This window comes from Megachile rotundata, chromosome 2 (assembly GCF_050947335.1).
Source record: "Megachile rotundata isolate GNS110a chromosome 2, iyMegRotu1, whole genome shotgun sequence".
Taxonomy (NCBI): domain Eukaryota; kingdom Metazoa; phylum Arthropoda; class Insecta; order Hymenoptera; family Megachilidae; genus Megachile; species Megachile rotundata.
The window spans coordinates 23,448,047-23,473,601 of record NC_134984.1 but is presented as its reverse complement, the minus strand read 5'-3'; the positions used below and the strand labels follow the sequence as shown (position 1 = coordinate 23,473,601).

At 57.1% G+C, this 25,555-nt stretch overlaps 2 protein-coding genes across 11 annotated transcripts; both read right to left on the bottom strand.

Annotated features, from left to right (window-relative positions):
* Positions 1-138: 138 nt before the first annotated feature.
* On the bottom strand, positions 139-16,311 carry LOC100875427 (uncharacterized). 2 transcript variants are annotated; one of them, XM_076542334.1, is made up of 6 exons: positions 12,502-16,307; positions 2,422-2,657; positions 2,070-2,353; positions 1,395-1,567; positions 1,027-1,294; positions 139-945 (listed from the first exon to the last, which is right to left on the bottom strand). In XM_076542334.1, exons 2-6 carry the CDS (start codon positions 2,628-2,630, stop codon positions 587-589), a joined length of 1,293 nt encoding a protein of 430 aa, XP_076398449.1. In that variant the 5' UTR covers positions 2,631-2,657; positions 12,502-16,307; the 3' UTR covers positions 139-586. The 2 variants fall into 2 exon arrangements, with proteins under 2 accessions (XP_076398449.1, XP_076398450.1); XM_076542335.1 differs by having other exon boundaries at positions 677-945; positions 1,027-1,283; positions 12,502-16,311.
* A 229-nt stretch (positions 16,312-16,540) lies between these two features.
* LOC100875315 (uncharacterized) lies at positions 16,541-25,432 on the bottom strand. Of its 9 annotated transcripts, none has more exons than XM_076542319.1 (8): positions 24,942-25,432; positions 20,397-20,857; positions 19,636-20,332; positions 18,979-19,524; positions 18,764-18,889; positions 18,084-18,219; positions 17,566-17,857; positions 16,541-17,505 (listed from the first exon to the last, which is right to left on the bottom strand). In XM_076542319.1, the coding sequence occupies exons 2-8, from the start codon at positions 20,849-20,851 to the stop codon at positions 17,412-17,414; spliced, it is 2,346 nt and encodes a 781-aa protein (XP_076398434.1). In that variant the 5' UTR covers positions 20,852-20,857; positions 24,942-25,432; the 3' UTR covers positions 16,541-17,411. The 9 variants fall into 9 exon arrangements, with proteins under 9 accessions (XP_076398434.1, XP_076398430.1, XP_076398433.1 ...); XM_076542315.1 differs by lacking the exon at positions 24,942-25,432 and adding an exon at positions 21,334-24,594; XM_076542318.1 differs by lacking the exon at positions 24,942-25,432 and adding an exon at positions 21,334-24,593 and having other exon boundaries at positions 17,566-17,848.
* Between the last annotated feature and the right edge of the window lie 123 nt (positions 25,433-25,555).

The following is a 25,555-nucleotide window of genomic DNA, read 5'->3' as shown; positions in this document are numbered from 1 at the left end:
GAGAATCGCGCGAGCGTAGGTAGGCAAGCAAGCACGTTGGTCGCGACTCGACAGCTTCGAGAGGGTTAGGAAATAATAGCGAGTCGCGCGGCAAGGAGGTCGATAACGCGTTTCTGGTTCGCCAAGCATTCGATGAAGCAAGGTCGAAAGCTATTCTTTTTATTGCGCGTCGAAAAAAAAAAAACATTAACGATACAGGAACTGTACAGGAAAGAAAAATCGATCGATTCGGACGAGACGTTTTTGGATCGGCGCGACGGACAGAGGACGGTGGGCGGCGTGCAGCGAGCTCCGTCGTTGCTTTTCCGTGGTAAACGAATCGATTTATCGTGTACGACGCGTGGAAACGCGACGAGTCAACCGAATCGTCGATACGCTTTAGATATCCAGTCTTTCGATTTCACGGAACTTCGATACATAGTTATTTACAATTAAGTACTTTGAACGCGGGGTCGCGATGAAAAGAGCGTGGCCAAATCCGCGTTCTCGTTCGAAGTCGTTCGGAGCTCGAACGGCTCGAGCCGAGGAACGTTCGTTGGCTAGAGTATATCGGTCGTCGGGAATCGGTTCGTTCGCGGACGTTCGATTAGGAGGAAGCGAGCAACTTGGCAGCCGCGGTCACGTGATGCTGATGATGATAGGGCGCTTCTTGACTAGCGTAGTAGGTTTGCTGTTGATGCTCGCTAGTCGCCACTCCGAGCTGGTGCGGATGCTGATAATAAGAGGAGTACGGTTGGCCGACGATCCCGTCGCAGCTACGCGGTTCCGTCTTCACGGTGGCTACGCTTCCGGTGGCCAAAAGCGACGTGTGCCCCAAGTACACCGGTCTATCGGACGAACTGGTCGACGCTACGCCGCCGGACGATTTCGACGTTTCGATTTGACGATGATGCTGCTGCTGCTGCTGTTGCTGCTGCGATTGTTGCTGCTGATTGTTCTTCAGTTCTGCGGATAAGAACGCAGGGTTCCGTGTTGCTTCGCGAGAAGACGAACAAACGAACGCGACGCGAGAGCGAAGAAACTCACCCGTCGACGGGGACGAAGCGGTAGAAACGGTGGCCGTCTCTTGGTCGCCGGTGGACGGTCTGGCGTTCGGTTCCGGCGTTTTCTTCGGTTTTCGTTTTCGCGTCTGAATGCCGTCTTTCCGCATGGCCAGAGGTCTGTTGACACCGTGAAGCTTGAAGTAGAGACCGCAGGCGTTGCACACCGGTTCGCCCTCGTTGTTCCGCCTCCAAAGGGTGGTGGTGCGGGTGCCGCAGTTGGTGCAGCACAGTCCCAACCGTCTGGTCGCCGTCTGAAATTTCGACGTCCGTTCGGACTCGTGGACCTCGCGACGGATCTCGCGACGGATCTCGCGAGAAAACTCGGAAACGGATAAAGAAACGACGACTCACCAGTCGTTTCGAGGGCTTGATCAACGGTCTGTTCATTCCGTTCATCTTGTGATAGAGTCCGCACGCGTTGCAGAGATAATGCCCGGTGCCGTCCCTCCTCCATAGCGGCGTCGATATAGCGCCGCAATTGACGCACTCGCGACCCTCGCCGAATTGGAAGTCCATCGCGGTATCTGAAAGCACGGAGAAACGGTTTTGCCGCACGATTCGCTAGCCCTTTTGGCCCGATGGAGGAACGCGCGCACCTATCCAGAAACCCTTTAGAGACGTCGAGACGATAGACGCGCCGAGAAAAGAAACGGTCGCGAAGAGGAGCGCGAGATGCACCGCAAAACACTCGAGGGCCGCGCCGTGGCTCCTTTGAAGGAGGCCGCTATCGCTTACCCGTCGCAGATGGCCCGCCGCGTGGTCCTGCGTTCGTCGACCAGAAAAGTGCTCGGTTTTTTCCTCTTATCCTCGATAGCCATCGCGTTCGCTTTTCCGTTGCCCTCTAGTCTGGTTAACGTCTCTAAAGTCTCTACCGCTTCTGCTCGTCCGTGTTTCTTGTCCGCGATTCAAAAGCGATTCAAAAGCGATTCGAAAGCGATTCGAAAGCGATTCGAAAGCGATTCGAGAGCGCGCACGGTAGATCGCGACGAATACGTATCGTTGCTCGGGGAAAAGAAGGATACGAACCGTAGGGCGAGGCACGTTGAAATCCAGCTCCGTCGTAGGCGCGCCAAGAGGACATCATGGCGACGTTTTGGGCGTAAAAGGGGGCGGCGGCGGCCGCGGCGAGACTCGAGTGAGGATGTCCGGTGTGCGGGTGACCGGCGTGCGGATGGCCGTGTCCGGAGTGCGGGCCCATCGCGGCTGCGGCGGCGGCCGCAGCGGCCGCTGATCCGCTCGTGTGCCCCGCGAGTGCGTGATGCGCCGCGTACGTGTCAACCCCATGCTGCCAGGACGCCGCGGTCTTCTCCCTTTCGTTTGCGACGAGCGAATCGATTAGATTTTCGCGGAACCGAAACACGGCGCAGGCAACACTTACCAAGCGGGCGAACCGGAGCTGGGAAACGAGTGGTACTGTGCCGCCGCCGCGGCAGCGGCCGCCGTCGCCGCCGAAGGGATGGTCGGCCTCGAGGAAGGAACGTAGACGGGCGCCTGGAGCTGTTGGCCGTGTTGCTGTTGCTGCTGCTGAGACTGTTGCTGGTAGTCGGAACTCGCGCCGTAACCACCGCTTCCGCCCCCGTGGAACATCCTCCCCGAGAGCTAACACCGCGGCATCTGCGTTTCACCGAACAAAACGATTACCACCAGCTCGGAATTTTTCCAAACCGACTAAACAGGGATAATCGAGATTCGAACGAAGAGGGTGGCGGTCGTTGGCCCTCCGGCGAAGGGGACGCGTCGCGCCGACCGAACGTTGAAGGGCGATGGGCCGAGGAACGTCCAGGAGAAACGGAGAGAGACGAGAGAGAGAGATAGAGAGAGACGACGACGAACGGGGATGGAGAAAAAGCGCGAGAGAGAGAAAGAAAGAGCGCGCGCAGACGCGTCTCCACCTTCGAGGCGCGACTCCGCTCCGAGCGTAGAATCGAAGATACGGGATAGCGGCCATCGCGGTTGCGAATAAGATCCGTGTAGGCGGGACCAAAGGTTCGCGCGCGCTTCTCTACCCTTTCGGCGTTCCTTAACCGCAAGCGAAAATCGATTTTCCGACCCGATACTTCCTCCTCGAGGAACGTCCGGCGATTTTTTCCAGCGTCGCGTGTCCGTCGGAGTCCACCGGCCGCTGATTCGAATATTTCAAAAATTATCGCACGCGGATTCGAAGTACGCTAGTTCCATCGGACTAGCGAGCGATCGTCGCGGATGATTCGCCACGATAAACGCGGAAAACCAGAGCCGAAGTATTTCTCCCGGGTCGTACGCGATTATTTTTTTCGACAGTTCCTGCATGCGATTTATTCATCGCGCGCGTAAAAATTCGATATACGAATGTTAGATGCGATGGTAGCAAAATCACACTGGCGTACTCGAAATAATAACCTTTATGTTGAACTTGTTTCGACTATAAATTAGGACACGAACGAAATAAAGTTGCAAAAATACGCGTTTCGTTTAAACGGTAAGCAATGCCGAAAATATAGACTACGCGGAATGAAAAAGTCACGAGATTATGGGACGTCTTTGATATTAACGCGAATCGATTCGAACGAACCACGAATTGGCAGGTTTCACCAATGTACGAAATACAAGATGTCTTGCGAAGTTCAGAGACTGGTTTACGGGTCAGCTTCGAGGAATCGTCGAAAGCTAAAGAGATTTTTCGCGTACGGGGCGAACGCGAATCGCGCGACGGAAACGGAGCGAGACAGGTTCGACGTCGCGCGATTTACGATCGCGTCTATCGGGCTTATCGACAGCGAAACGTTCGAGAACGCGACGCGAAAGAGGCGCGATAAATCGTCCAGGGCTTTTTAACGTCGCGTCGCCGCGATTTTCGCGCGCGTTCACGTCGCGGCGCATTCGCGATTTCGACCGTCGCGGCAGTTTACGATTTCGCCGGTGCGGCGGTCAGCGATTAACGAGGAGAAGAACGACGTTTCGCGAAAACGACGTCGTCGTCGGCGTCGCGGCCGATGGAGGCGAGGGCTCGACGGGAGGATCGAAGGGACAGTCGGACGCGGGGAAGAAAGACGTTCGGGTTTAATGGGAACCGGTTAGAAGAGTAATCGTGTTTCGGCGTTGGAACGGCGCGCGGCGCCGGAACGAACGGGGCATCTGGCGCCAGCTAGACCCGTGGTCGTGCTTCGATCGGTCTCGTCCGTTGCTCTGAAACGCGAGATCGACGACCACCGCGGAAAGCGCGAAGGCCCGGGCAAATTTCTTCGATTTCGACCGATTTCTGTCGCTGTCGCCGACGTATACAAGTTCGACAACCTTCGCTGTGAGACGGCGTCGTCCGATCGATTCGATCGCGTACCGGTTCGCTTCTCGATGCCGAACGAACGAGTTTCGTTCGGAGATCGGTCGCGGTTCGGCCGCTTTCGCTGAAAACGTCGCGCGACCATCGGACAAGAGTCAAAGACCGCCGCCGCCGCTGTCGCGTCGCTCGACGACTCATCCCATCCCGTGTTCCCGCGTGTCCCCGTGTCCCCGGTTCCCGATCGGCTCAACGCCGAGGCGCCACGGCGCCGACCGCGTAGAAGGGTTTCCTTGTAAGTCCGTCGTAGCTACGCGCGCCCACTCTTCGACCTATTTCGTCTCGATCGTTTTATCCGTCCGATCGGGCCCTCTATTCCAGCCGGAATAAACGCTATATGCCGACGGTATTCGCGACGCGGTGCGACGCGACGCGGCACGATCGAGAGAAACGCGAGAGCGGAAGAAAAAGGAGAAACGGCGCGGTGGTGTCGGTTCGGTGCGAACGGTCCTTTCGGTAACTCGATACCGAAGATGCGAACGAGAGATAAGATTCCTCGGAAATTGCTCTCCGGTCCAGTTTCGGCACGCGCCTCGCGCGCTCCCGTGCCTCGGCCGCTCCGTTGACAGCCACGCGAGCTTATCTGCTCTCCGAGATCTTCGCGGAGTTTTCTTTTTCTTTCGTTCCTCTCTTTCGCTACCGTTTCCTCTGGAGTTTCGCGAGCTCGATCGCGACCGACGGATATCCCGAACCTACCTGTATCCGCGGTCGTCGTTTAACTCGAACGCCGCGTCGACGACCTCGCGCGCTCACGCGATTTGACCGCGAACCTCGTTGTTCGGTCGTTGCCGCGACTCCCGGCGAATCAAATTTATTCGCGCTCGCGCCTCGGCGAGCGTAACGCGGCTAAACTCCAGCCACGCGAGCAGAAAAACGCGAAACCGCGCGAAAAGTAAAAAAAAGAGGAGAAGTTTACGGGCGCGTAACGAGAGAAAGAAAAGGAGAACGAGAACGAAAACGGAAAAGGGAAAGGGGTCGGTGGGGTCGGGAGAGAGGGCCGAGAAACAGCGGAGAAAGGAGGACGGGCTGTCTCGTACCTGCGCGGCAAGAATTTCTGCTACTCGGATCGTCGCGTCGCGTCGCGTCCGTTGCCACGTGGAAACGCGACCGATCGATTCGCGACGATTACAATTTTTCCGAGCGTCGCGCCTCTATACCCGTATATGCGTATTTGCCGAAAATCGGAACTCGTTTCGCGTTTTCTTTTTTTGCCGATAACCGTGAACGGCCCGTAGGAAATTCCTCGAATAGTTTCGGCTGGTCGACCGAGAGAAGGTGCGGCTCAAAGGCGACCGACTCTTCGAGCAGAGTCGGAGCGAAACGCGAACGATTTCGAAGAGTTTTCTGCTCCCGTTTGGGAGCGACGGACGACACGAGGGTGCGAGCGAACGAACGGACATCTTATTGCCCGATCGCGCGATATTATTATTCGGTCGGCACGTTCGTTCGCCAGGTTACGCTCTAGCGGGTAAAACGAACGCTTAGCCTTTAAACCGGTCAACGAGATTCCTCGGCACGGGAGTCGAAGAGGTCTCGGCTAACGCCTCCGCCGAGTTTTCGCGCGGCGAGCGAAGGAAACGAGATCTCGATCGCGCATACGAAATAACGAGGCGAGCTCGTAAGTATCACGCCCCGAGAGGCTCCTAAACGCGAGCATGCACTGCACACGCGCCGTATCTCCTTTTCCGTTTTCCCTTCCACTCCGCACCGCGCGTCGGTGACTCCTCTCTTTATCCGCGTCCGCGACTTTTCGTTCTCGACCACTTTTTCCTCCCTCGGTCGGACGAAACCCGGTTCGACCTTTTCGTGCGCGGCTGGCCTCGTGCAAAAACCGAGGAAAAAAAGAAGAAAAGGGAACGAATGAAAAACGAGCGCGATCCGCGACACCCGGTTTGCCTACTTACGCCTACTTCGACTCGGCGAGAACGACCTGCTCGTAGTCGAGCCGGGAACGGGATTCGACGACCGCGCGCGTTTTTTTTTCACCCGTGTTTTCGAGGACATCGACGCCGAGGTTACACGCTCCGTTTTTCCACCCTCTTTTCCGCCCGCGCGTTCTCCCCTTCGCTCTCCCGTCCGCTATTCCGTTCGCTCTCCCGTCCGCCGACGAAAACGGTTCTTCCGCGCGAATCGAACGCTCGTGAATCACCGAGCGTCGTCTCGGCTGGCTCGTAGAATCGCGCATTTTTCCCGACGGCTTTCAACCGGGAAGCGAATCTTTCTCTCCTTTCCGTAGCGTCGCTATTCATCCGACTCTAAAGGAGATTTATGCGCGTTCGACCTTCCGCCGCGAACAGAAAAGCTCGCGCGAAACGGTTCAACGAACACGAACGACTCGCGTCCAAATCGCTAACGGATCCGTTCGAATTTCGAGACCTCGCGCTGACCGTTCCAGGTTCTCGAATCGACTTCCGGTTTTAACTCGGAACACGACTTTCCAATAAGCTCGTCGCCGGCTGCCGTCCTTTTCGGTTTCTACTTTTCTACCTTTCGGCCTAGGCGTCCATAAAACTCATTTTTTCGTCTTGGCCGCGCGCGCCTTCGAAACAGGGGACACGGTGACACTCGTATCCACTTTAGCGCTAATTCGCCAAGACCGTCGGCACCGTCGCCGTTAAAAGCTCTTCGTTTCGTCGACGGTACTAACGAGCGCTAATGCTTTGGAATTTAGAATTTAGTTGCGGAGGTTGCTTTGCCTACGACTGACTCAGGGTATTATCCCGATCGATTAGATAGAATAACGAGGCTTGTTTCTTTGTCGCGGTGCACTAGCGACCAAATCGAATCGGAGACACCTGCGTTCCGCTACTTTATTACCGGGTTGGATCAAGACAGGCGAAATAGTTGTATGACCATCCATCGAAAAGAAACGATATAATCTATTTTACTTTCCATATAAGTAAGTTAAATTCTTCGATACACGTAGTACTCGAACGCCGATTCGCGTAATTTGGCAAGTCCAAAAGGTAAAAGAGATAAAGATCGGACAAGTCTCGTACGCGCGACGACGTGTCCCTTCTTCGAACCTTTCTCTGGATACGTTTCTTTTTCGCGAGACTTTGACTCGATACGTGCCGATAGAAAGGTGCATCTTTTATCGCGCAACGACATCTAGTTACAATTTCGTACGCGTTTCGCGTATATTTGCATTTTTCTGAAAAGCGATTATCGCGACTCGACGCGGATCGTAATTTACAGCGTGCGGTACCGTCGCGCGATTCGAAGGGTCGGAGGGGGTTCGGAAACGGGCGCCATTTTAAGCGGACCCACCATCTCGGTTTCAACCCCGAATCTATTACGACCGACCGATCGACCGGCCGACCGTCCGGCCACGAGCAGTCCATTACCTACGCCGAACCGTCGTGTCATTAGTTCCCCCATCAACCGGGAGAGCCCATCGATAGCAGGGGGTCGCCGGTTTATGGGCTTTCAACGCCATCGTTCCTACCGTCCATCCGTATACGCCTCTCGTTCTTCTCTTTTTCTCCTCTTCGCGACGTTCTTTCGTCGAATTCACGCGCGACGAAATTACCTCGGCTCCTCGGTGGCTCGTATTTAACCGGCGCGTTCGCTCGGAAACACCGCGAACGATTCGCCACGCGCGATTCCATTTTTCCCGTCGGTTTCCCTCGGGAACGAGATCCTCCTCGACACCGGGGATTTTCTAATCGCGAAACGATAGTCGCGTCATATTTCTGTCCCCGACGTTCTTTCTCGAACTGGTACTCGAACTGGATGCGTCTCGATTCGGACGAGGAGTAAGGTCAGGGGAACGGAGCGTGGGTCGATCGACTCGCGAGGATCGGCTCGCGTCCTTCGCGTCCGAAAGCGGCGTGCGCGGCGGAGAAACGCTGCTGGTCGGTTGAGAAGCACGGTCGGTGCGCGTATCGGCAGGCCGTTGTCTCTATGTTCTGGAAGGCGGTCGATCGACGCACCAACACTCGCGACCGATCCCACGATCGAGCACACGCTCACCGACACCGCCGCACCAACACGATCTCGCGTCTCGCCGAGACCGGCCGCGCGGCCGTTCACGAGCAACCGACGACGACGACGACGACGACGACGACGACAAACGCAGCCGGTTCGAAAGAGAGACAACACGGCTAGTCGCCACGACACTCGCATAATACGCGTCCGAGTCGTCGACGAGTTCGCGACCGACGACGACCACACTCGTTTTCCTCCTTTTACTCGTCGAAAAGCTGCCGAGCGCGTTCTCGATGGTTCGTTCGAACGAAGGGGAAAAAGAAACAGAGAAAGAGAGAGAGAGAGAGAGAGAAAAAACGTTCCTTTTCCAAAAATACAGCGGTCAATCGCGGCCAGAGGAATCGATCGCGGGCCAATTAACCGAGTGGATTATTCCGGCCGGTGAGTACGATATCTCGGGGACCGGTTCTACCGTTCAAACGTATCCGGAAAGTTTCGCGACTCGTCTCGAGAACCGCTCGGCGAACCGGCCGAACGCTCGTCCGCGCGTGACAAGCTCGCGTGACGGCCGTTGGACGAAATTCGCGACGGGACTGGATTCGACTAGGAAGAGCGCCGTCTCTCGATCGACTCGGGGGAGACCGGTAGCGACGAAGCAGCCACGGGACGCGCGCGCGATCCAATTATCCGCTCGGTCTCCGAGAGCAGATCGCGGTCGCGGTTATCGTAAATCAAGATTAACGGTCGAGAAGATTTTCGCCGACCAACCGGTCGCGAGTTTCGACTTTTAAAGCTCGAGTCGCCGGCTCGCGGTGTATCGAGAACGAACGAGTAAAGAATACGCGAGAAGGAGAAAAAGAGATCGCGGGGGTGCGAGGGGCAGCAAAAGAAAATGATCGATTAACGTCGATGCGTTAACGGGTTAAACGCATTCGCGATTACGCGATAATTCAAGATTTTTATTCGAGGAAGCAAACTGGTTTCGCCTAAGCGAAAAAAGAACGCCGGCTTCCTGCTCGACGATCCGAGCGACGACGCCAGAACGGATTCGCGCGCGTATCAAAGATTTTCGATCGTCGATCAGAGCGCGCGAACGCGCATCGTCCGGCGATCTCGCGCGTAGTAAACCGGTCACCGACCGGACTCGAACGAGTTACGATAAATCGTGAATAACGGCCGACTGGAAAGATTCGCTGCCGGGTTCGCGTTAATTTTCTGTTTGTTTTCTAATTAACTTTCAGAACGCTCCGTATTCTATCGAGTCGAGTCGAGTCGAGTCGAGTCGAGTCGAGTCTCGTTCTACTCGCTCGTTCGTGCGTGACCGCGAATCCGCGCTGGTTTCTCAGGATTATAATTCCAGTTGGTTTCAAGGATCGAATCGCCGGTTAATAAATTCGATAATTAAGATACTACCGGGATTAAGGCTATAACGATACGGCGAATCGACGCTTCGCGCTTCGTATCGGGTCGAGGGACGCGCTTTGTTCGCCGCGAATGTCGCGTACGAGGCGAAAAGAGGGAGTTCCCCTCTTCGATATCGCGCGACTTCGGTATTTACGCCGGTGTTTCCGCGACGAGTTTAATTCGAGCGCGAGTCTAGATCGAAACCGGACCCACCCGGATTCCCTCGCTCGCGCGATACGAGCGTACCGGTGATCCGCTCGAATAAATCGTCGTTTCGCGTAAAAAGATCCGACCGAACGGCGCCTTAGCCATTACCGCCTAATTAACGATCGAGAGAGAATTCGCCAAGTTTATTCGAGAAACGTGCCGCTGTTACGATTTTCGTTCCGACCCGCTTAAATCGATATTAAATCGATACGATTCCGCCGCGTCGAGAGTTTTCGCGCGTCTCGTCGCGCTTCTCCGAGGTCTCGGAGAAGAGCGCAATTAGCGACCGGCTATAATTTAAGCCGGTTCGATTAATGCATCTGCCGCTTGGACGAGGTCGGATTCGCGCGGGATAACCGATCCCGTCCGACCCGAACCGATGCGACCCACCCCGCTGCTCGTTCGCTGTCCGGCGAGCACGCAGCGCGCGTTCGGTCTCGCCGGTAATTAACGCCGCGATACGTCCCGTCGGCAGGTTCGTTAAATCTCTCTCCCTCTGCTCTCCTCTCGATCCGTTCCCGACCGACGCGGACATCGCGATACGCCGCGTCGCGGACGGCCCGTCACGGCTCCGCGTCCGAATCGATTCCTAGCTTTTCTCGCGAGCGCTAATCGCGGCCGTCGCTCGCCGTCGCTTCGAACGAAACTCGGTAATTAACGCGGCGATACGGAATCGCGGCTGGCTCGTTAAAATCGCCTCTCGTTCCTTTTCCATTCCGTTTATCGGCCGCTCGTTCTTTCGATACCGGTCGCTCTCTCGGCATCGAATCCGAGCCTCTGAAAAGAGCGAAAGACGACGACGAGGCGAGAGGAGAAAAAGGGCAAAGGATCCCGGGAGTCGCGTAACCGGCGTACGCGAGGCGCGAAGCGACGGTACCGATAGCCGAGTCGGTGCGTGCGAGCGAGCTAGCCACCGAGTCAACGAGCAAAGAAGGTGTTCGCGTTGGCCTAGTGCCGAGGCGTTTGCGGCTTAAATTAATTACCTCGTCCTCCGACGTAACGGGTCTTTGGCCGATGCCCGCAAACTCGCTCGTCGCGCCGCGCCGCCTCGATCGCTCGACATCGCTTTACCGGATTTTCTAGCGAGCTCGCGTTCCGTATCGATTATCTCGCGAACCACCGCTGCTCCGAATCGTTCGGTCCCCGACGCTTTTCCGCTATCATCGTCGTTGGAATCGTTGTCCAAGGAGGCGCGTCTTCCGGTCGTTTCGTCCTCGAATCGTTCGACGCGCGGAAAGCGCGAGTCCGAAAACGCGCTCCCGTTACTCGCGATCTCGAACCGGTCGATGGATCGTTCCCGATCTTTATCGACGCCACTGCAGACAGCGTGGCTGTGTCGTCGTTACGGGAATCCGTGACGATCGTTATCGATTCGTAAAAGCGTTAACGGCCGTTTTACGACGCTCGACGTAAACGCGACGTTCGATAAACGCGTATCGCACCGAAAGCGAACGTCGATAAACGTGTATCTGCTCGATACGCGGAATCGTTATTACGCGGTAGATTAAGCGAGGCTCGCGCGTTCGCCGTCGAAGCAGAAATCGCAAAAAGCTCGAATCTCCACGGCGTACCTTCCTCCGTGCCTCCTACCGGATGCTTTCGGATTAATCGTCGCGATCGCGTTACACCTCCGAGAGCTCTCCGATCTTATTTTATCTCGCGTCTTTCTCCGGAGTCGCGTGATCGCCCAGAGTCCGTCGCGCGTATCTCGATCGATCGGATTCGTTTTCTCGACGCCGAAATTACGCGTCCTCTCGGTCGAACGACCGGAAGGGATCGCAGGTACTCGAACGAGCGTGTAATACCGAGGCTCGAAAGGGTGGCGAGAAAAAAGACGGAGCAGCGTGGAAACCGAAAGAGGTCCGATGCTTTCTCCGAGAACGAGACGAGGCGCCGGGCGACAACCAATTAGGCCTAAGAACCGGACGAGCGTCCTCGTGAAAGACGGTGCCGCTTGTCCCGTCGGCGCCAGACACCCGCGCGGCCACCGATATCGATACCGACCCGACACCCTCGCTTCCAACGTCGAGAAATCGTTTTCGGCCGTCGGATACGGTGCGCGAACCTGGCTCGCGAAATTTTTTCCAACAAACGGTCGGAACGACGACAGTTTCTCCAGCGACGAGGAAAGAACGCGGTCGACGCGGAAGACCGGAAGCCGTGACGCGATACGTTATCGTCGAACCGGGTTACCTTCCCGATCGTTTCCGATTCCGCTTTCGAGCTCTCGTTTCCCTCGCGATTTATTATTACCTCGCGACGCGATCGATTACCAACCGATTACGCGTTCGCGAGACTTCCTCGGTAACGATAACGATAAAACAAACGAAATCGCCCGGTGACAACCAGGCTCGGTAAAGTCGCGGCAGTTTCTTTTTCGCCTCCATCGTCGTTATCGTTAATTAACGACGATAGTCGCGCGTCCAGATAACGACCCGTATCCGTTCGACGAACGAACCGGCGGCGATTGCCGTAACGAAGGCGAACGTTTACCTCTGCCGTTTGCGATCGATCGGCGAGCGATTCGGAGTCGCGCCGTTTAAGCGGAGAAACGAAAATGGACAAAGAGAAGAGAAAAAAGAGGAAAAGCAAAGTACTCACGCGTCGACACTCAGCGGTCGATGATCGGCATCGTAGAGTTCGCGAAGCGAGTCGAAACGAGGCTTCCTATCCGTCGTGGCGGTCGATCGTTCGACGTCCGCTCGTATCTTTCGCTTCCGTTTCGTCTTCCGGTGGTCGGCCGCTCTCGACGATCGTCGAGTCACCGAACAGTCTTATTCCTTCGGTTGGTTCGTCGACGAACTCCTCCGTTGACGATCTCGGCTAATCCAGTGACCGTTTCTCCGGTTCCAGAGCATCGGATCGACGACGCGACGACGATTCAACCCCGGCGAGAACCGTCGGCGGCTTTCGCGCGGCCGATCCTCGTCATCCTCGATCGTTCGGTGAAAACACTGGGGTTCGCGATCTCGCACTCGGTTCGAGGGTCGCGCGCGTTTCGTGGGACGGTAACCGCGCGGAGAATTCGGAGGACGCGAATGTATCGCGATCGAACCGAACTCGTGACGACTAGTTCCAGAACGCGGTGCAACCGATGACTGCGGCTTCGACACTGGCTCGGACGGTCGCCTCTCTGGCGCGGCAGTCGTCCGGACGGGGAGAGCCGAGGGGCACGGCGAGGCGCGGAGAGGGTCGCGAAGGCGAAGGAGAAAGCGGAGTCGAAGGCGGAGGCAAAGGCGGCTCGAGTCTGGATCCGACAAAGGGCGAGCGAGAGCAGAAGAATCGGTCTCGACGAGGCGTCGTCGCGATTCCTCGCGGATCGGTTCCGGAAGACGGACGAGGAACGACCGAGAGAGGGACAGAGCTGGAGAGCGAGGGAAAGGCCGGGACGAGGAGAAACCGCGCGAGGTCGTGGAACGAGCGGGATCGTCGCCGCGCCGCGAGCAGAGCCGAGCCGCGTCGACCGAAAGAGGCGGGCCGAGGCGGCGTATCGCGCGGTGTATCCCGAGAGGCGGAGCTTCGACGCCCACGGTTTCGAAGGGCGTCGAGCGATCGCGCCGGACGCTTCGCTCGCCGGCCAATTTTCATAAAGCGTTTTTTATTCGACGCTGCCCCGAGATCCCCCCGGGTTCTCCCTGTCGCGTCCGCCAACCTTATATAACGTCCGAGAAGATCGAGCGCGGATAAGCCGCGGCCACGAGCGAACCGCGAGCTTCTCGATGCCCGCGAAAATCCCTCTTCCGCTTCCACGCGAAAATCGCTTGCACCTCGTTTCTTTCGCAAAGACTCGTCGCGATCGCGGAGAGTCGAACGCGCGTCATCTGGACGAGGAACGTTCCGAGCGAGCGAAACGCGGCGATTCCCCTATCGGAAAGCCGGACGTAGCGTGCCAGGTAGGAACCCCTGCGAGCCGATAGTTATCGTAACACCGGAAGTTGTTCGCGTTAAAGGGGACCCGGGACCTTCCACGGTTCTCCTTTTCTGCCCTGCCTTCTTTCTGCCGTTCCCTCCTGCCTCTTCGCCGCCTCTCGCATGCACCCTCGCATGTTTACCCCGCCGCCACCCCCTTCCGAATACCGAACTTTTCCATTTCGAGAATTAGTCGAAACGCTCGCAAACGACGAGCCCGAATCGTCGGTCGACTACTCGCTTTTCGTTGCCAAATTTTTCCTTCGACCGCGTGTTACGTTGCCACGCGATATCTCTTCTCGCGGCATCCGTTGCGAGATCGACGAGGGTAGAAAGAATTCGTAGCGAATAAAGAGACGAAGCGGAGGCGATAGTCGACGGAAAGGGCGAAAGATCGCCGAAAGCTGGAAAGCGAGGCGGTGGAGTCGAGAACAGGAGAAGAAGCTAAAACGCGTCGAGAAATCGCGCGCGGAGAGCGAGAAGGCAAAAGGGTGGAGAAGAGTGGACAGGACGAACGAGTCGGACAGGGAAGAGAGAAGAGCCGGTCCTGCCGCGGGACGAAAATTATCTCGACGAACGAACGAGCGAGCAGCCGCTTCCAGGAAAAAGCGAGGCTCGCGATGATCGCACGGTATCGCTCGCCTCCGGTTTTGTTTAGTCGCTGGTTTTGTTTTCCGATTTTTTTCATTCTCTCTCTCTCCGCCGATCCTCTCGACGACGAGCCGCTGCTGCTAGACCAATTAACTCGACAACTCTCGACGACTCGATCGGTCAGCGAAAGAGAGATCGGAAGTCGTCGGTTGCCTCGTCGAGAGGACGCGGGACGAGATTATTTTCCCCGATGATCGAGTCGTAGGACGATTCGAGTACGCGTCGAACAGGGTCAAAGTTTTCTCGACGCTCGACTCCGCAGAAGGTTGCGTTGGCGCGCGCGCGCTCGCCTTTCACTCGCGCAACCCTGATCGCGCGACGATAAATCAACCGACACGCATTAAGCATTAACGCATTTACATATCGACGGTCTACCGAGTCGGAGGTAAATTACGCGCGATTCGAAAATAACGCTTCCGACGTCGTCTCTCGTCTCGAGATCGTCTCGAGATCGTCGAAAGGACGATAGATCTCCGTTGGGGTCGCGCGAACACGGAATCGCCGGCCGACGGACTCCATCTCGGCAGACGTTCGAGTTTCTTCTCTAATCTAATCGTCGTCGCCGCGCTGGTCCCCGCGTTTCTCGTTCTCTCGGCTCTTCGTCCTTCTTCCTGTTCCCGACCGCGTCCCGTCCCTCTCGTCCTTTGGTCGTCTTCCTGGAAACCGGGTCGCCGCGCCGCGCTCCGGTACTCGCTTGTTTCCACGCGTGTAGGTACACGTGTACGCACGTACACGTACGCGTTCGTGGGTGCTCAGGATCGACCGTAGGTTCCCGTAATAGCCCTGTGGGCGAACGAGTCGACTCGTCGAAAAAGAAGAAAATTCGATTCGAGGCGATCGCGAGGCTCTGTCCGGTTCTCCGCGCCGCTTCGCGCGGTGCCGCCGCGTTCACGCAGCGTCCACGCGGCGTCCACGCCGCGTTCACGCAGCGGCCGCGTCGTCGAGATCCGGAACGCGTAACGCGCCTCGCGAACCGATACGAGAACTCTCGATGCAAAAACGGCGAGCGGACGATCTCGCACGGCGAAACGAGAAAATATACGGGCCGAGGGAGAGAATAAAGAGGCTAAAAGGAGAAGAAAGGCGAGGCGATGCGGGACCCGTGGACGGCTTAACTTACGTCCGTGTGCCTCGCCCGTGAAATATCGCGAGCGCGACGAGCAGGCTAAGCGATGTTTCGCAAGGGATCGCGCGATCTAATTTGTTGCGCTTCGAGCTTATTTATGGCGGTGCGAGAACTCCTCGTCGCGCGCTTCCTACGGTTCGAGAGTCCGCGTCTCCGGAATGATCGCGGCGTTTCGCGCGTTGCTCGGTAACCAGTCGAGTTCGTTCCGTTCGTGGAATCGGAGGAGACGGAAAGAATTTCCCGAAGAAACGAGTCGAAGAGTAACGGTGCTCCGCTCGCGATAAGGTACACCGGTTGGCGCCACCGCGATAGAGAAGCGTCGGGCATCCCTCGAATTCCGAACGATCCGATCCGTCGAGACGAACCGAACTCTGCTCGCTCCTTTCGATCGCGGTCGCGTTTCGTCCGTCGTTTCCGTCGCGGAGAAAACGCGCGCGGACGACGACCAAGCGGTGGAAAGAGAAAAAAAAAACGACGAAAGATAAGAAAGGAGAGAGGGCGAGATTCCGGCGGGTGGCGCGGATCGACCGCGAAGCTTTCAGCGTCTCCCCGTACGAGAAGGGATCTCGAGGGCGGCGCCACGTTTGCGCCGTACAAAAAGTCCAGGAGGGAAAGAAAGAGGAGAAAAAAAGGAGCTCGCCGAGAGCGGCTAACATGGAATAGCCCTTAGCGAGCACGATAGCCACTCTTTAGGCTGATGGACTCGTAGCCCCCCTACACCCCTCCGCCGACCCACACACCCTACCCGTCCCCCTTTCGGCCGCCAGCCGTTCGCCCATTTTGCCGCCCCTCTGCCCGCTCGATCGCGCTCCGTCCACTCCTTTCGCCGTCCTTCTCTCTTTCGCGTCGCAGCTCTCTCCTTCGAATCGCGAATCCGTTCGAGCCGAACTTCGAAACTCGCGATCTCTTCGGGACGAACGTTCGGGGAACAATGGATGGATGGAGTCGAAAACGCTCGATCTTCTCGTTTTATTCCTTTTCGACAAAAAGTTCTACAAAATAAGTTTGCGTCGCGTACGCGACGATCGAACGCCTGTTGGCGCGCGCGCTTTTCTCGCAACGGCTAAAAATAAATACTTTCGCGCTTCGCCACTCGAACGCGAGCACGCTTTTTCGCCTCGTTACAGACCGTTTGCGCGAGTACTCGCGGTCTACCGTGGCTCGGCGCTCGCGTTTACTTATGTAATACCTATGTAATATGTGTATATGCGTGTATGTATTATTCGATACGCGAAGGAAAGCCGCGAACGATTCGACGCGAGTTCGGTACGGTACGCGCGAGATCGGCCACGAGGACTCGAAAACTCGAACGGGAGAACGGACACGGGTAAAGGACGTTGTCGGCGCAGAGACTAAAGAAGGAAAAGAAGAACGCGGTCGATAAGTTTCCTCGTACCGGGCGTAGATGGCGAAGTCGTCCGGCGGAGTCGCTGCTCTCGCGACCGTCGACAAAGTCGAACCCGGTCGATAAGAGAGAATTCGTGCGTACCTCCCTCGCGCATCCTTACCGACGATCGCGTCGAACGAACGGGATTTACGATCGAGCCGGAACGCGTACGTAACTACTCTAAATTGCGACTAAAAGTTGAGCGCGGTCGATTCCTCTTCTCGCTTCCGTCCGACGGAAGAGCGACGAATCGTTGGTCCGCTCGCGATTAGAAACCGAGCGGATACAGTGTCTTTGGTCGATAAAGTTTGGTCGGTCGACGGTTTCCGACGTTTCTGACGCTGCTTGATCGGAAAGCGGTTCCCCGGGTGGTGGACAGCGGGCAACTCGAACGACGAAGCGGCGCCCGCTCGGTAACGACGCTCGCTGTTCCGGAGTTCACTTTCGCTCGGCGTGCACGGCCGTGGTGGACGTGATGACAGAGATCAGGTCGCCGCCGGGTTGACTAGCGATCGGTTCTAGCGGTGGCACGCTGAAAAAGAAAAGACCGATCGAACCGCGCCTCGGAATCGAAAGAGCCGGCGACACTTACGTAAGAATGGTCTGTCGATTGAGGATGGCGGCAGTGGGTAAAGTTAGGGGCGAGTGCGCGTGGCCCAATTGCGTGGCTGTCGGTGTACCTACGGCTGGGCAATGCTCCTCGACTTCTCCGTTTCCTTCCGCGCACCCGCTTCCGTTCTCTGCGAGCCCTGTCCGATCCTCGATCCCGAACTCGAGGCCGTCTCCGGCTTCGACCACGGCACCTAACCCGCCCCCGCTCGCAACCCCGTTCCCATTACCGCCGCTACCGTACACTTTCAACTGCAACGACTCCCCTGAAACACCTTCCGACAAATCACCGATTCGTCTTCGATCGCGTTCCGTTTCGCCCGCTGGCGACATCGGCGACTTCGATCTCGGAACTCGATCGAGATAGCCAGAGAAATGGAAAAGCCGAAGGATCCGTAGGTACACCCGCGTTCGCGATCGAAGAAACGGGACAAAACGACGAACGGAGATGGCCGAACGAAAATTAAACCTGAATGTCAATCGTGCTCACCGAAGACTCACCGAGTAGGCCGGACTTGAGCTCGGTCTTGTGCATGCCGCTAGGCCCGGCCAAGTTCCCGCTAATTCCCGAGTGGTTCTTCGGCTTTCGTTTCCTCGTCTGTATTCCCTCCTTCTTCATGCTGAGCGGCCTGTTTACCTGTTCGTTCGAAACATCGACACCGAATAAGTGGAACGAATAACGTGGATCGACCCGATAACCGAACTATCTAGCGATTTATTAAAAATAGACGGTGGCCCGAAGCGAACGGATTTCGAAACCGATATCGGGAGCCGGTAAAGGGACGCTTTCGAGAGGTTTTCGAAACGATTCGACGCGCCTCGTCGGAGCTACCCGGATCACCTGGGATGCCTCGACGTCGGAGGCGCGCGCTATCGCGCCGTTATCGCCGACACCGTTCTACCTAGACGGTTTGGAGCCAAAAGTTATCTACCGGCGTACCGGAGCGACGCGGCACGCGGATCGTCCGATCGATCGGTTACGCGAGCGAGGATAAATCGTTCGCGAGAGAAATCGCGGCGAACGGCGGGGCGCAGCGCGGCGCGGTCGCGACGCAGTTGTGCAAACACGGAGCATCGGTCGGAGAAGGAAAGAACGCGCGAGCTGCGGGAAAACAATCGACCCGAAAGAAGAGGAACCGCGGACGTTGGCGTCACCGAATTCCGACCTCGAAAAGACTCACGTTGTGCAACTTGTAGTAGAGGCCACAGGCGTTGCAGACCGGTTCGCCGTTGTTGTTTCGTCGCCAGAGGGTCGTGTTGGTGGTCCTGCAGTTGGCGCACTGCACTCCGGTCCTTCGCACTCCCGTCTGTAAAAACGAAAACGGAACAAGAAGCCGCGAGTTCGAGATAATTTCACGCGAGCGAACAGCGGACGAAGCTGAATCGACGAATTTACCGGCGCGACCGCCTGTTTCGGTTTGCCCAGTCTCATGGACGGCCTGTTGGTCCCGTTCATCTTATTGTAGAGGCAGGTGTGACAGTAGCAGTGACCGGTCGCGTCGTCCCTCCTCCAGATAGTGGTGAGGTTCGCGCAGCCGGAACACTCTTTCGGATCGGTCGACACCATGGTACCGTCGAAGCTCTCGTCCGGTCCGGACAAGGGTATGCTGGGCCAAGGAGTTGGCGCGCCTCCGGTCGAGACGCTGTACCCGCCCTGATACAGTTGTATGTTGGCGTCGCTGACGGAGATGGCGGTCACCGGTTGGTAATTCTGCACGCACTCGAACGTCGGCGGCGACGGAGTCCCCGCGGTCGACCAGTACTCGCTCGAGCCGGTCGGCTTCGGGTAAGCGTACGAGCCGCCGCCGCTGCTGTACAGCGTCACCTGAGACCCCGGAGAGCCGGGTTGATCGTAGTGCAGAGGCGGCACTCCGCGACTTGCTGCTAGCGAAGACGCGAGCGTCGGGTCGCTCTTCACGTACGCGCTTCCGGCCGATTCCACCTGCCGAAGTTACGTTGCGTTGTTCGAATTCGATAAAAACGCGTAAAGAATAAACAGCGGAACGAACGAGAAAGGAAGTCGAAAGAAATCGTGATCGTCGCGCATACTTACCCCGGAAACGCGAGAACTCAGTTGAGCGGCCGACGGATAGGCCAGTATCACCTGCTCGCCGGACTTGGTGCAAGCGTACATCGGAGCTTGCTGGAACGTTTCGTTGCCGGAGATGTATTGGGGGTAGTGGACCGTCTGCGAGGCCGGTATCGAGACCGTCTCGAGGGTAGTGTAGGTGGACGGTTTGACCGTGTCGCTGGCGACGACTGCTGCGACGGCCGCCGCGTCGTATTTCACGCCCGCTGCGGTGTACTTGATGCTGGCGCCGGTGTCCGCGTATCCCGCCACCAGCTGATGCTGTTGCTGTTGATGCTGTTGCTGGTTAGACGTGGCCACGCGTATACCGTCCACGCCGATCGGCGGAGAGTACGGCGGCACGGGCGAACCGAGCTGAACGCTCGCGATCGCGGCCGCCGCCTGAGACACGATCGGTCCGTTCTCGTAGCCCTCGCTGGTCGCGATCAGTACCGGCGAACTCTGCTGGTACGATCTGCCCGCTTCCGTGCCCTCGTTCTCCTCGTTGCCGGCAGCAGATCGGCCGCCCTCCCGTTGCCCGAACCTTTGATGCCCGCCCGACTGACCCCGTCTCTCTTGCGCTTGAACCACGATCCCGTGACCTTCTCGTCGTAATTGTTCCTCCGTCGAATAACCGTACGCACGATCGACGTCCATCCTGTCCGTGCCAACGGCCTCGTACCTTCGCAGAAATCAGAAAAATTTCACGTGGAACGGCTCGCGCGTCGAGTCGATCGCGAACTTACCTGGTCGTTTCGTTCGTCGGCGTCGCGTTCGGATCCACGGTTTCCGACACCTCGTGCACCTCTTGACCGTTTGGCGTCAGATAGAGGACGCGTTGCTCGTTGGGACGATGTTGCTGCTGACGGGACTGAACGTCCGCGTCCTGCTGAGAAATTTGCACGAAACGTTGAGACGGTTGCTCGCATCCGTGATCCCGTTGCGGCTCTTCCTGATAGCCGTGCGATCGTGCCCGCGGCAGATTACTCGCGTCCGGGGAATTCGGCTCCGATTCCGACACGGTCTCGGTGATCTGTCCGGCCGTGGTAATGGTGCGCACGTGCCTTCTGCTCGTGATGACCGAACGCGGGCTTTCCGACGTCGATCGCTCCTCGGTCGACGTCATTCGAGGCGAGCCCTCCTCGATTCGATCGTTCTCCCATTCGCGCTTGATCTCCTGTTTCACCAGCGTCTCCTTCATCGCGTCCTGCAACGATGCAACGGTGCAACGGAACCGATCTTCCACGCTCGGATAAGGATTCGCGGTGGCACGCGACCCGACCGTTCTGGAGGGAGGCAGTCGGAGAAACGGAGGGAACGATTCGCGGCGAACCGACGAAAAAAGAAAGAAGGGAGATCGATCGCGAAAGAGAAGGAACGAGGTTCGACAGGAAAAGGAAGACGGGCGGGGGCGGAGGCGGAGGGGGTAGCGGCGGCGCACCTCGTCCGTCTCGAGAAAAAACGGCCGAAGCGCTGTTTACCCTGGCTCGCGTCACACTTCCCTTCGACAATGTCAAGTTACGACTTCCGGAGCGAACGCGCGACCACTCTTTCTTTCCCTGTGCCGATGCGCGTGCCGCGCGCATACCTAGCCGACCGATCTCGCTCTTTCTCGTTTTCCGGTTCATCCGGAATTCCTCGAAGAACCTACCGACGAATAGCGAGGACCGAACGAATAAATACCTCGTTTCGAATCGCGGCTACCGGTTCTCGAACGCGATCCGGTCGTTCCGTTGCGTCGGATGGAATACGCGTCGCGCACCCCCGACACTCGTCGACGTCTCGTTAGCTCGCTACTGGAAACCTACGATCACCGTGTACGCCGAAGCGGCGCCACCGAGCTAAACTTTCGACTTTCCTCTCTTTCGAGGGAAAACTGGCGAAACGGAGGAGGAAGACGAATCGAGAATCTCTGACTATCGAACGGCGAAGAGGCAACGGAGGGGTCCGTTTGTTTGTTCTCGATAACGAGCGGCCGTTCGCTGGCTACGAGCCCGCGATAACGGCCGACACGAGGGCACGCGGGCTACGGGGGAGGGGCAGATCGAGGGGATCGTCAGAGGTGTCCACCTTCTCCTCGCGCTCCGCTTCGTCCCGCTCGACGCGTTGCTCGAGAGCTGCTCGTCTTTTCTCGTCGGCCATCGTTGCCAACGCCATTTTGCGACGGATTCCGTGGATCGCACCACGGAAGGTAGGGTGCACCGATCGATCGTTCGCACCCGATGTCGGTTATCGCGCGGCCGAAAAAAAAAAAACTCTTCCCTTTCGAAGACGACGCGTCCATTTTTCGCCGCTCTCGCGAACCTTCCAGTCATTCTCCTTCGCAGATAAAGATCTTGCGCGTTGCTCGCGTCATCGCTGCCGCTCTGATTCACCTTCGCAAACGAACCGTCGCCCTGTCGCCTAACTCGAGCAAGGAATTCGAAACCGTTGCTCCGTCCGAAACGGAAACTTTGTTCGCTCGGACAGAGGGGGACCTTCGAGGCCTACGTGACATCGAGTCTCGGCGTCACGGGTTTCGATCGCGACGGATTAAGCGACGATCGAGATTAGGATCAAAGACGTTTCGAGCGATAACGGTTTCGCGAACTCGAAATTATTTTTCGCTTTGCCTCGCAGCCGTTCTTTTTTCGCGGCTCGCGGCGCCTTCGACGAGCAGAGAACGCCGCGATGTTCGGCCTATCTCGAATCGAATCGAAAAATTCGTCGTTTATCGTGACACGAAGGAAACGCGAACCACTTCGCGTAGTATCGTCGATAACGGACGATAACGAACGAATCGTGCCACGTCGTTCGGTTGGTTCGATCGAGAGAACGAATCGATAGAAAAATTCCCTTTTCCCCGCCGACGAAGAACAACTCGGGGCTCGGGGACTCGGCGAAAATGCGAAAAGCGAAATTCCGCTGCCGGAAACGGAATTAACGGGTAACGAGGTGTCGTTAACACGCGAAGACGGAACAGGGTCGGAAAGGAAAGGGAAAGAAAGGAAAGGAAAAAAGAAAAACGATCGAAACGCGTGTTCGCGCGAATCTTTAAAGCGAATTCGCGACCACCGATGGGGAGGTCGATCGAGCCGTGGCGTGAGGCACGCCGTTGTCAAAATAAACGGCACTATCGCGATTTATCTCGTTTCCCATGATAATAAGAGATAAAACTGCATCCTTACATTAGCTAGTATATCAGCTAAAATGATAATTTCAGTCGTCGGGTCCGCCAGGAACGCGTAGGGCCGCGTCTCTAGCCTCGCTCCAGTCGGAGCATTCGCGGCAGCGTCGTTACGATCGTGGTTCGCTCGTTGCTCGTCGCGGTGGTCGCTTCTTCCGCGTTTCGCGTATTTCCCGCGAGTTCTTCTCGAATTTGCCCGTTCACCCTTTCGTTTCTCTAAGCGATCGGGACACTCGATTTTATCGTCGAGAGGATTCGACGGGAACGAGTTGGATCGGATGTCAGGACGGATACGCGAACGTTTCGTCGGGATTCGGAGACGGTGAGTTCCACGGGGGCTGTGTGTCATGGGAAAAATTCGCGAACGCGACGAGGCCATTTTCTTTATCGGACGAGTAGGAAATTCTTATCGGCGTAAATGAAAATCCCAGGTAACGCGATACTCGCGCGCGTGTGCGAAGGCGCGCACGCGCGCGCCGAGAAACGAGATTTTTTATTTCGGCGCGATGGCTGCTCGAAGGCGCGCGCAGCCGCGCGGGCGTCGACCAAAGGGCGGCCGACGAGTCCGCGCAAGGGGATGACGCGTATTCGTCGTTCGTTACGCAATCGCCGTTCTTCCTCGAATCGTGTCTCGCGTAATTTTCCATCCCGCGAAAGTTGCCGCTCGAGCGCGAACGGAGAATTTCGTTTCTCGAATCGAGACAGATTTGTTCGCGGCTTTCGGAAACGAGCGGTTGCGCGACCTTGCCTCTTGCCCCCTCGAAACAGTCGACGAAACTCGACGGCCAAAGCTCTTTACGATCCGATCTGATCCGCACGCGCGCGAGCGCGCCCGTTCCCTTGATAACGCGATCCTCGACCGTCTCTCTCTTTCTCTCGCTCTCTTTTTCTCTCCTCGTCTTTGCTCCGCTGCACGCGATCGCGCCTTTTACAACGCAATTACCGCAATAATTTACAACAACCGAATCGTCGCCCCCCTCCGTCGTCGACTTAAACGCGAACAAACATCGTTCGTCGACCGTTGCGCGTCTCGTTTTCGGTAGAATCGCGAAAATACCGAGCCGATCTAGAGAGGCGAAACTTTTCGCGCGACGAGAGACCGGCGACTCGAGCAGCGATCGACCCTCGAAGACTCGAGCGGATGGCTCGAATAATTAACGCTCGCGCGACAAACAGCATTATCGTCGTTGCCCGATATTATTCCATTATCTTACGTCGGCTATGTGCTTAACGATTAATAAAATATCTGCGCTCTGGGCTATCTCGTCTCGATATCGTATAGTTTGGTCGCGGACGTCGTCTCGAGACGGCGTAGCAGGTACGCGGTCGAGTAAGCGCGAGCACGCGAGTCGATCCGCTCGTGGACCGAGCGGCGAGGAAAAGTTCGTCGGAGGCGCGCGGCTAACGAGCTCGGATCTCGAGTGGAAGATCGGTGGTGAAACGAGGTCGTCGGAGAAGCGATCGAGTAGAAGCGGCGCGCGGATCATCCACGAAATTGCCGGTGTCATTGGCCGAATCGAATGTAAAACACAAGTGTTTCGTGTCGATCGAGCTCGCACGCGCTACCGAACGAACCAGTTACGCGTCTTTCCAAATATTCTCGTAACCCGCGCCGCTTCGCGCGCGTTCCCTTCGTTAGCTCCGCTTCGCCGTGCCTCGCTTTACCTTGTCTTCGATAGCCACTCCGCGCGCCTCGTCTCGCCGCGACCCGCGCCGCTTTGCCACGCTGCCCCCTTCCCGCCGCTTCTGCTGCGCCACGCCGCACCACATTTCGCTTCTTTCTTTCTTTCTTTCTTTCTTTCTTTCTTTTTTCTCTTACCTCTTCCTCCGGTTTACCTTCTTTTCTGGAATCTTTTACTCGCGGATGCTCGCGGTTCGCGGCTCGCGCGACGTCGCTCGACCGATTTCGTCCCGAAGATAGGCTCCGTTGCACCGGCCAACCAAACGATTTGTTCGTTCGGTCGAAGAAATCGTCGAATCGCGAACGATCTCGGGCGAAAACTGCCAGGACGCGACGACGAACAGGACGACCGAGAGGAATCGACGCGGCGCGACGGACGAATGGATGAACCGTACGCGATCCAAAGAAAATAAATAGTAAACGAGCCAAGAATTGGACACTTACCGTGACGTGCGAGCGCGTCTCGATCGATGTTCTTCGGATAGTGCCCCGCGAAAGACGATATCGAAGAGCGTGGTCCCGATATCCGTGTCGCGTCGACGGTCGACGGTCGACTCGCGCGTCGACGATGCCAACGCGTTTACGATTCCGGAGCAAAGGTGGCGAGAGCGTGGCGCGGTGCTGCGCGGCTTGACACAGGTGCGCTGCCAAGGTGTGGTGCGTCGACGATTCGGGTCGGCTGCCGCCTGGTAGCGTCGCACCGAAGCTTCGAATCCAGCCAACTCGTTTAGCCTGACGGAGAGAGGGAGAACGACCGCGCCGACGACGACCACGACCACGACCACGACCACGACCACGACGACAACAGCCTACGGAGAAAGAGAGAAAGAAAAGGAAGAAAAAACCGCGCGAGTTAAATATTGACCGAGCACGATTAAACGGGCGAAGCTCGTTCGTTCGTTGGCCGTCGAAGCATCGATCGGTATCGCGAGCTCCCTTTTCGATCGTTCACCATCTTGGTACCGTCTAGCCGAACAACCCTTCGCTGCTGGTCACCGAGTAACGGAGAAGGACGGAAAAAAGATCAGAGACCCGGGACCGTTTATTGCCCCGACGCG

Coding starts and splice junctions, on each gene's coding strand:
- LOC100875427 (XM_076542334.1), bottom strand. CDS start 2,630: ATGTTCCACGGGGGCGGAAGCGGTGGTTACGGCGCGAGTTCCGACTAC. Junction 1,568..2,069: donor TCAACGTGCCTCGCCCTACG/GTTCGTATCCTT, acceptor CCGTGCTTTCAG/ATACCGCGATGGACTTCCAA. Junction 1,295..1,394: donor TCAAGCCCTCGAAACGACTG/GTGAGTCGTCGT, acceptor TCGAAATTTCAG/ACGGCGACCAGACGGTTGGG.
- LOC100875315 (XM_076542319.1), bottom strand. CDS start 20,851: ATGAAGGAGACGCTGGTGAAACAGGAGATCAAGCGCGAATGGGAGAAC. Junction 18,220..18,763: donor TCTACTACAAGTTGCACAAC/GTGAGTCTTTTC, acceptor TCGAACGAACAG/GTAAACAGGCCGCTCAGCAT. Junction 17,858..18,083: donor GCTCAAGTCCGGCCTACTCG/GTGAGTCTTCGG, acceptor ATTTGTCGGAAG/GTGTTTCAGGGGAGTCGTTG.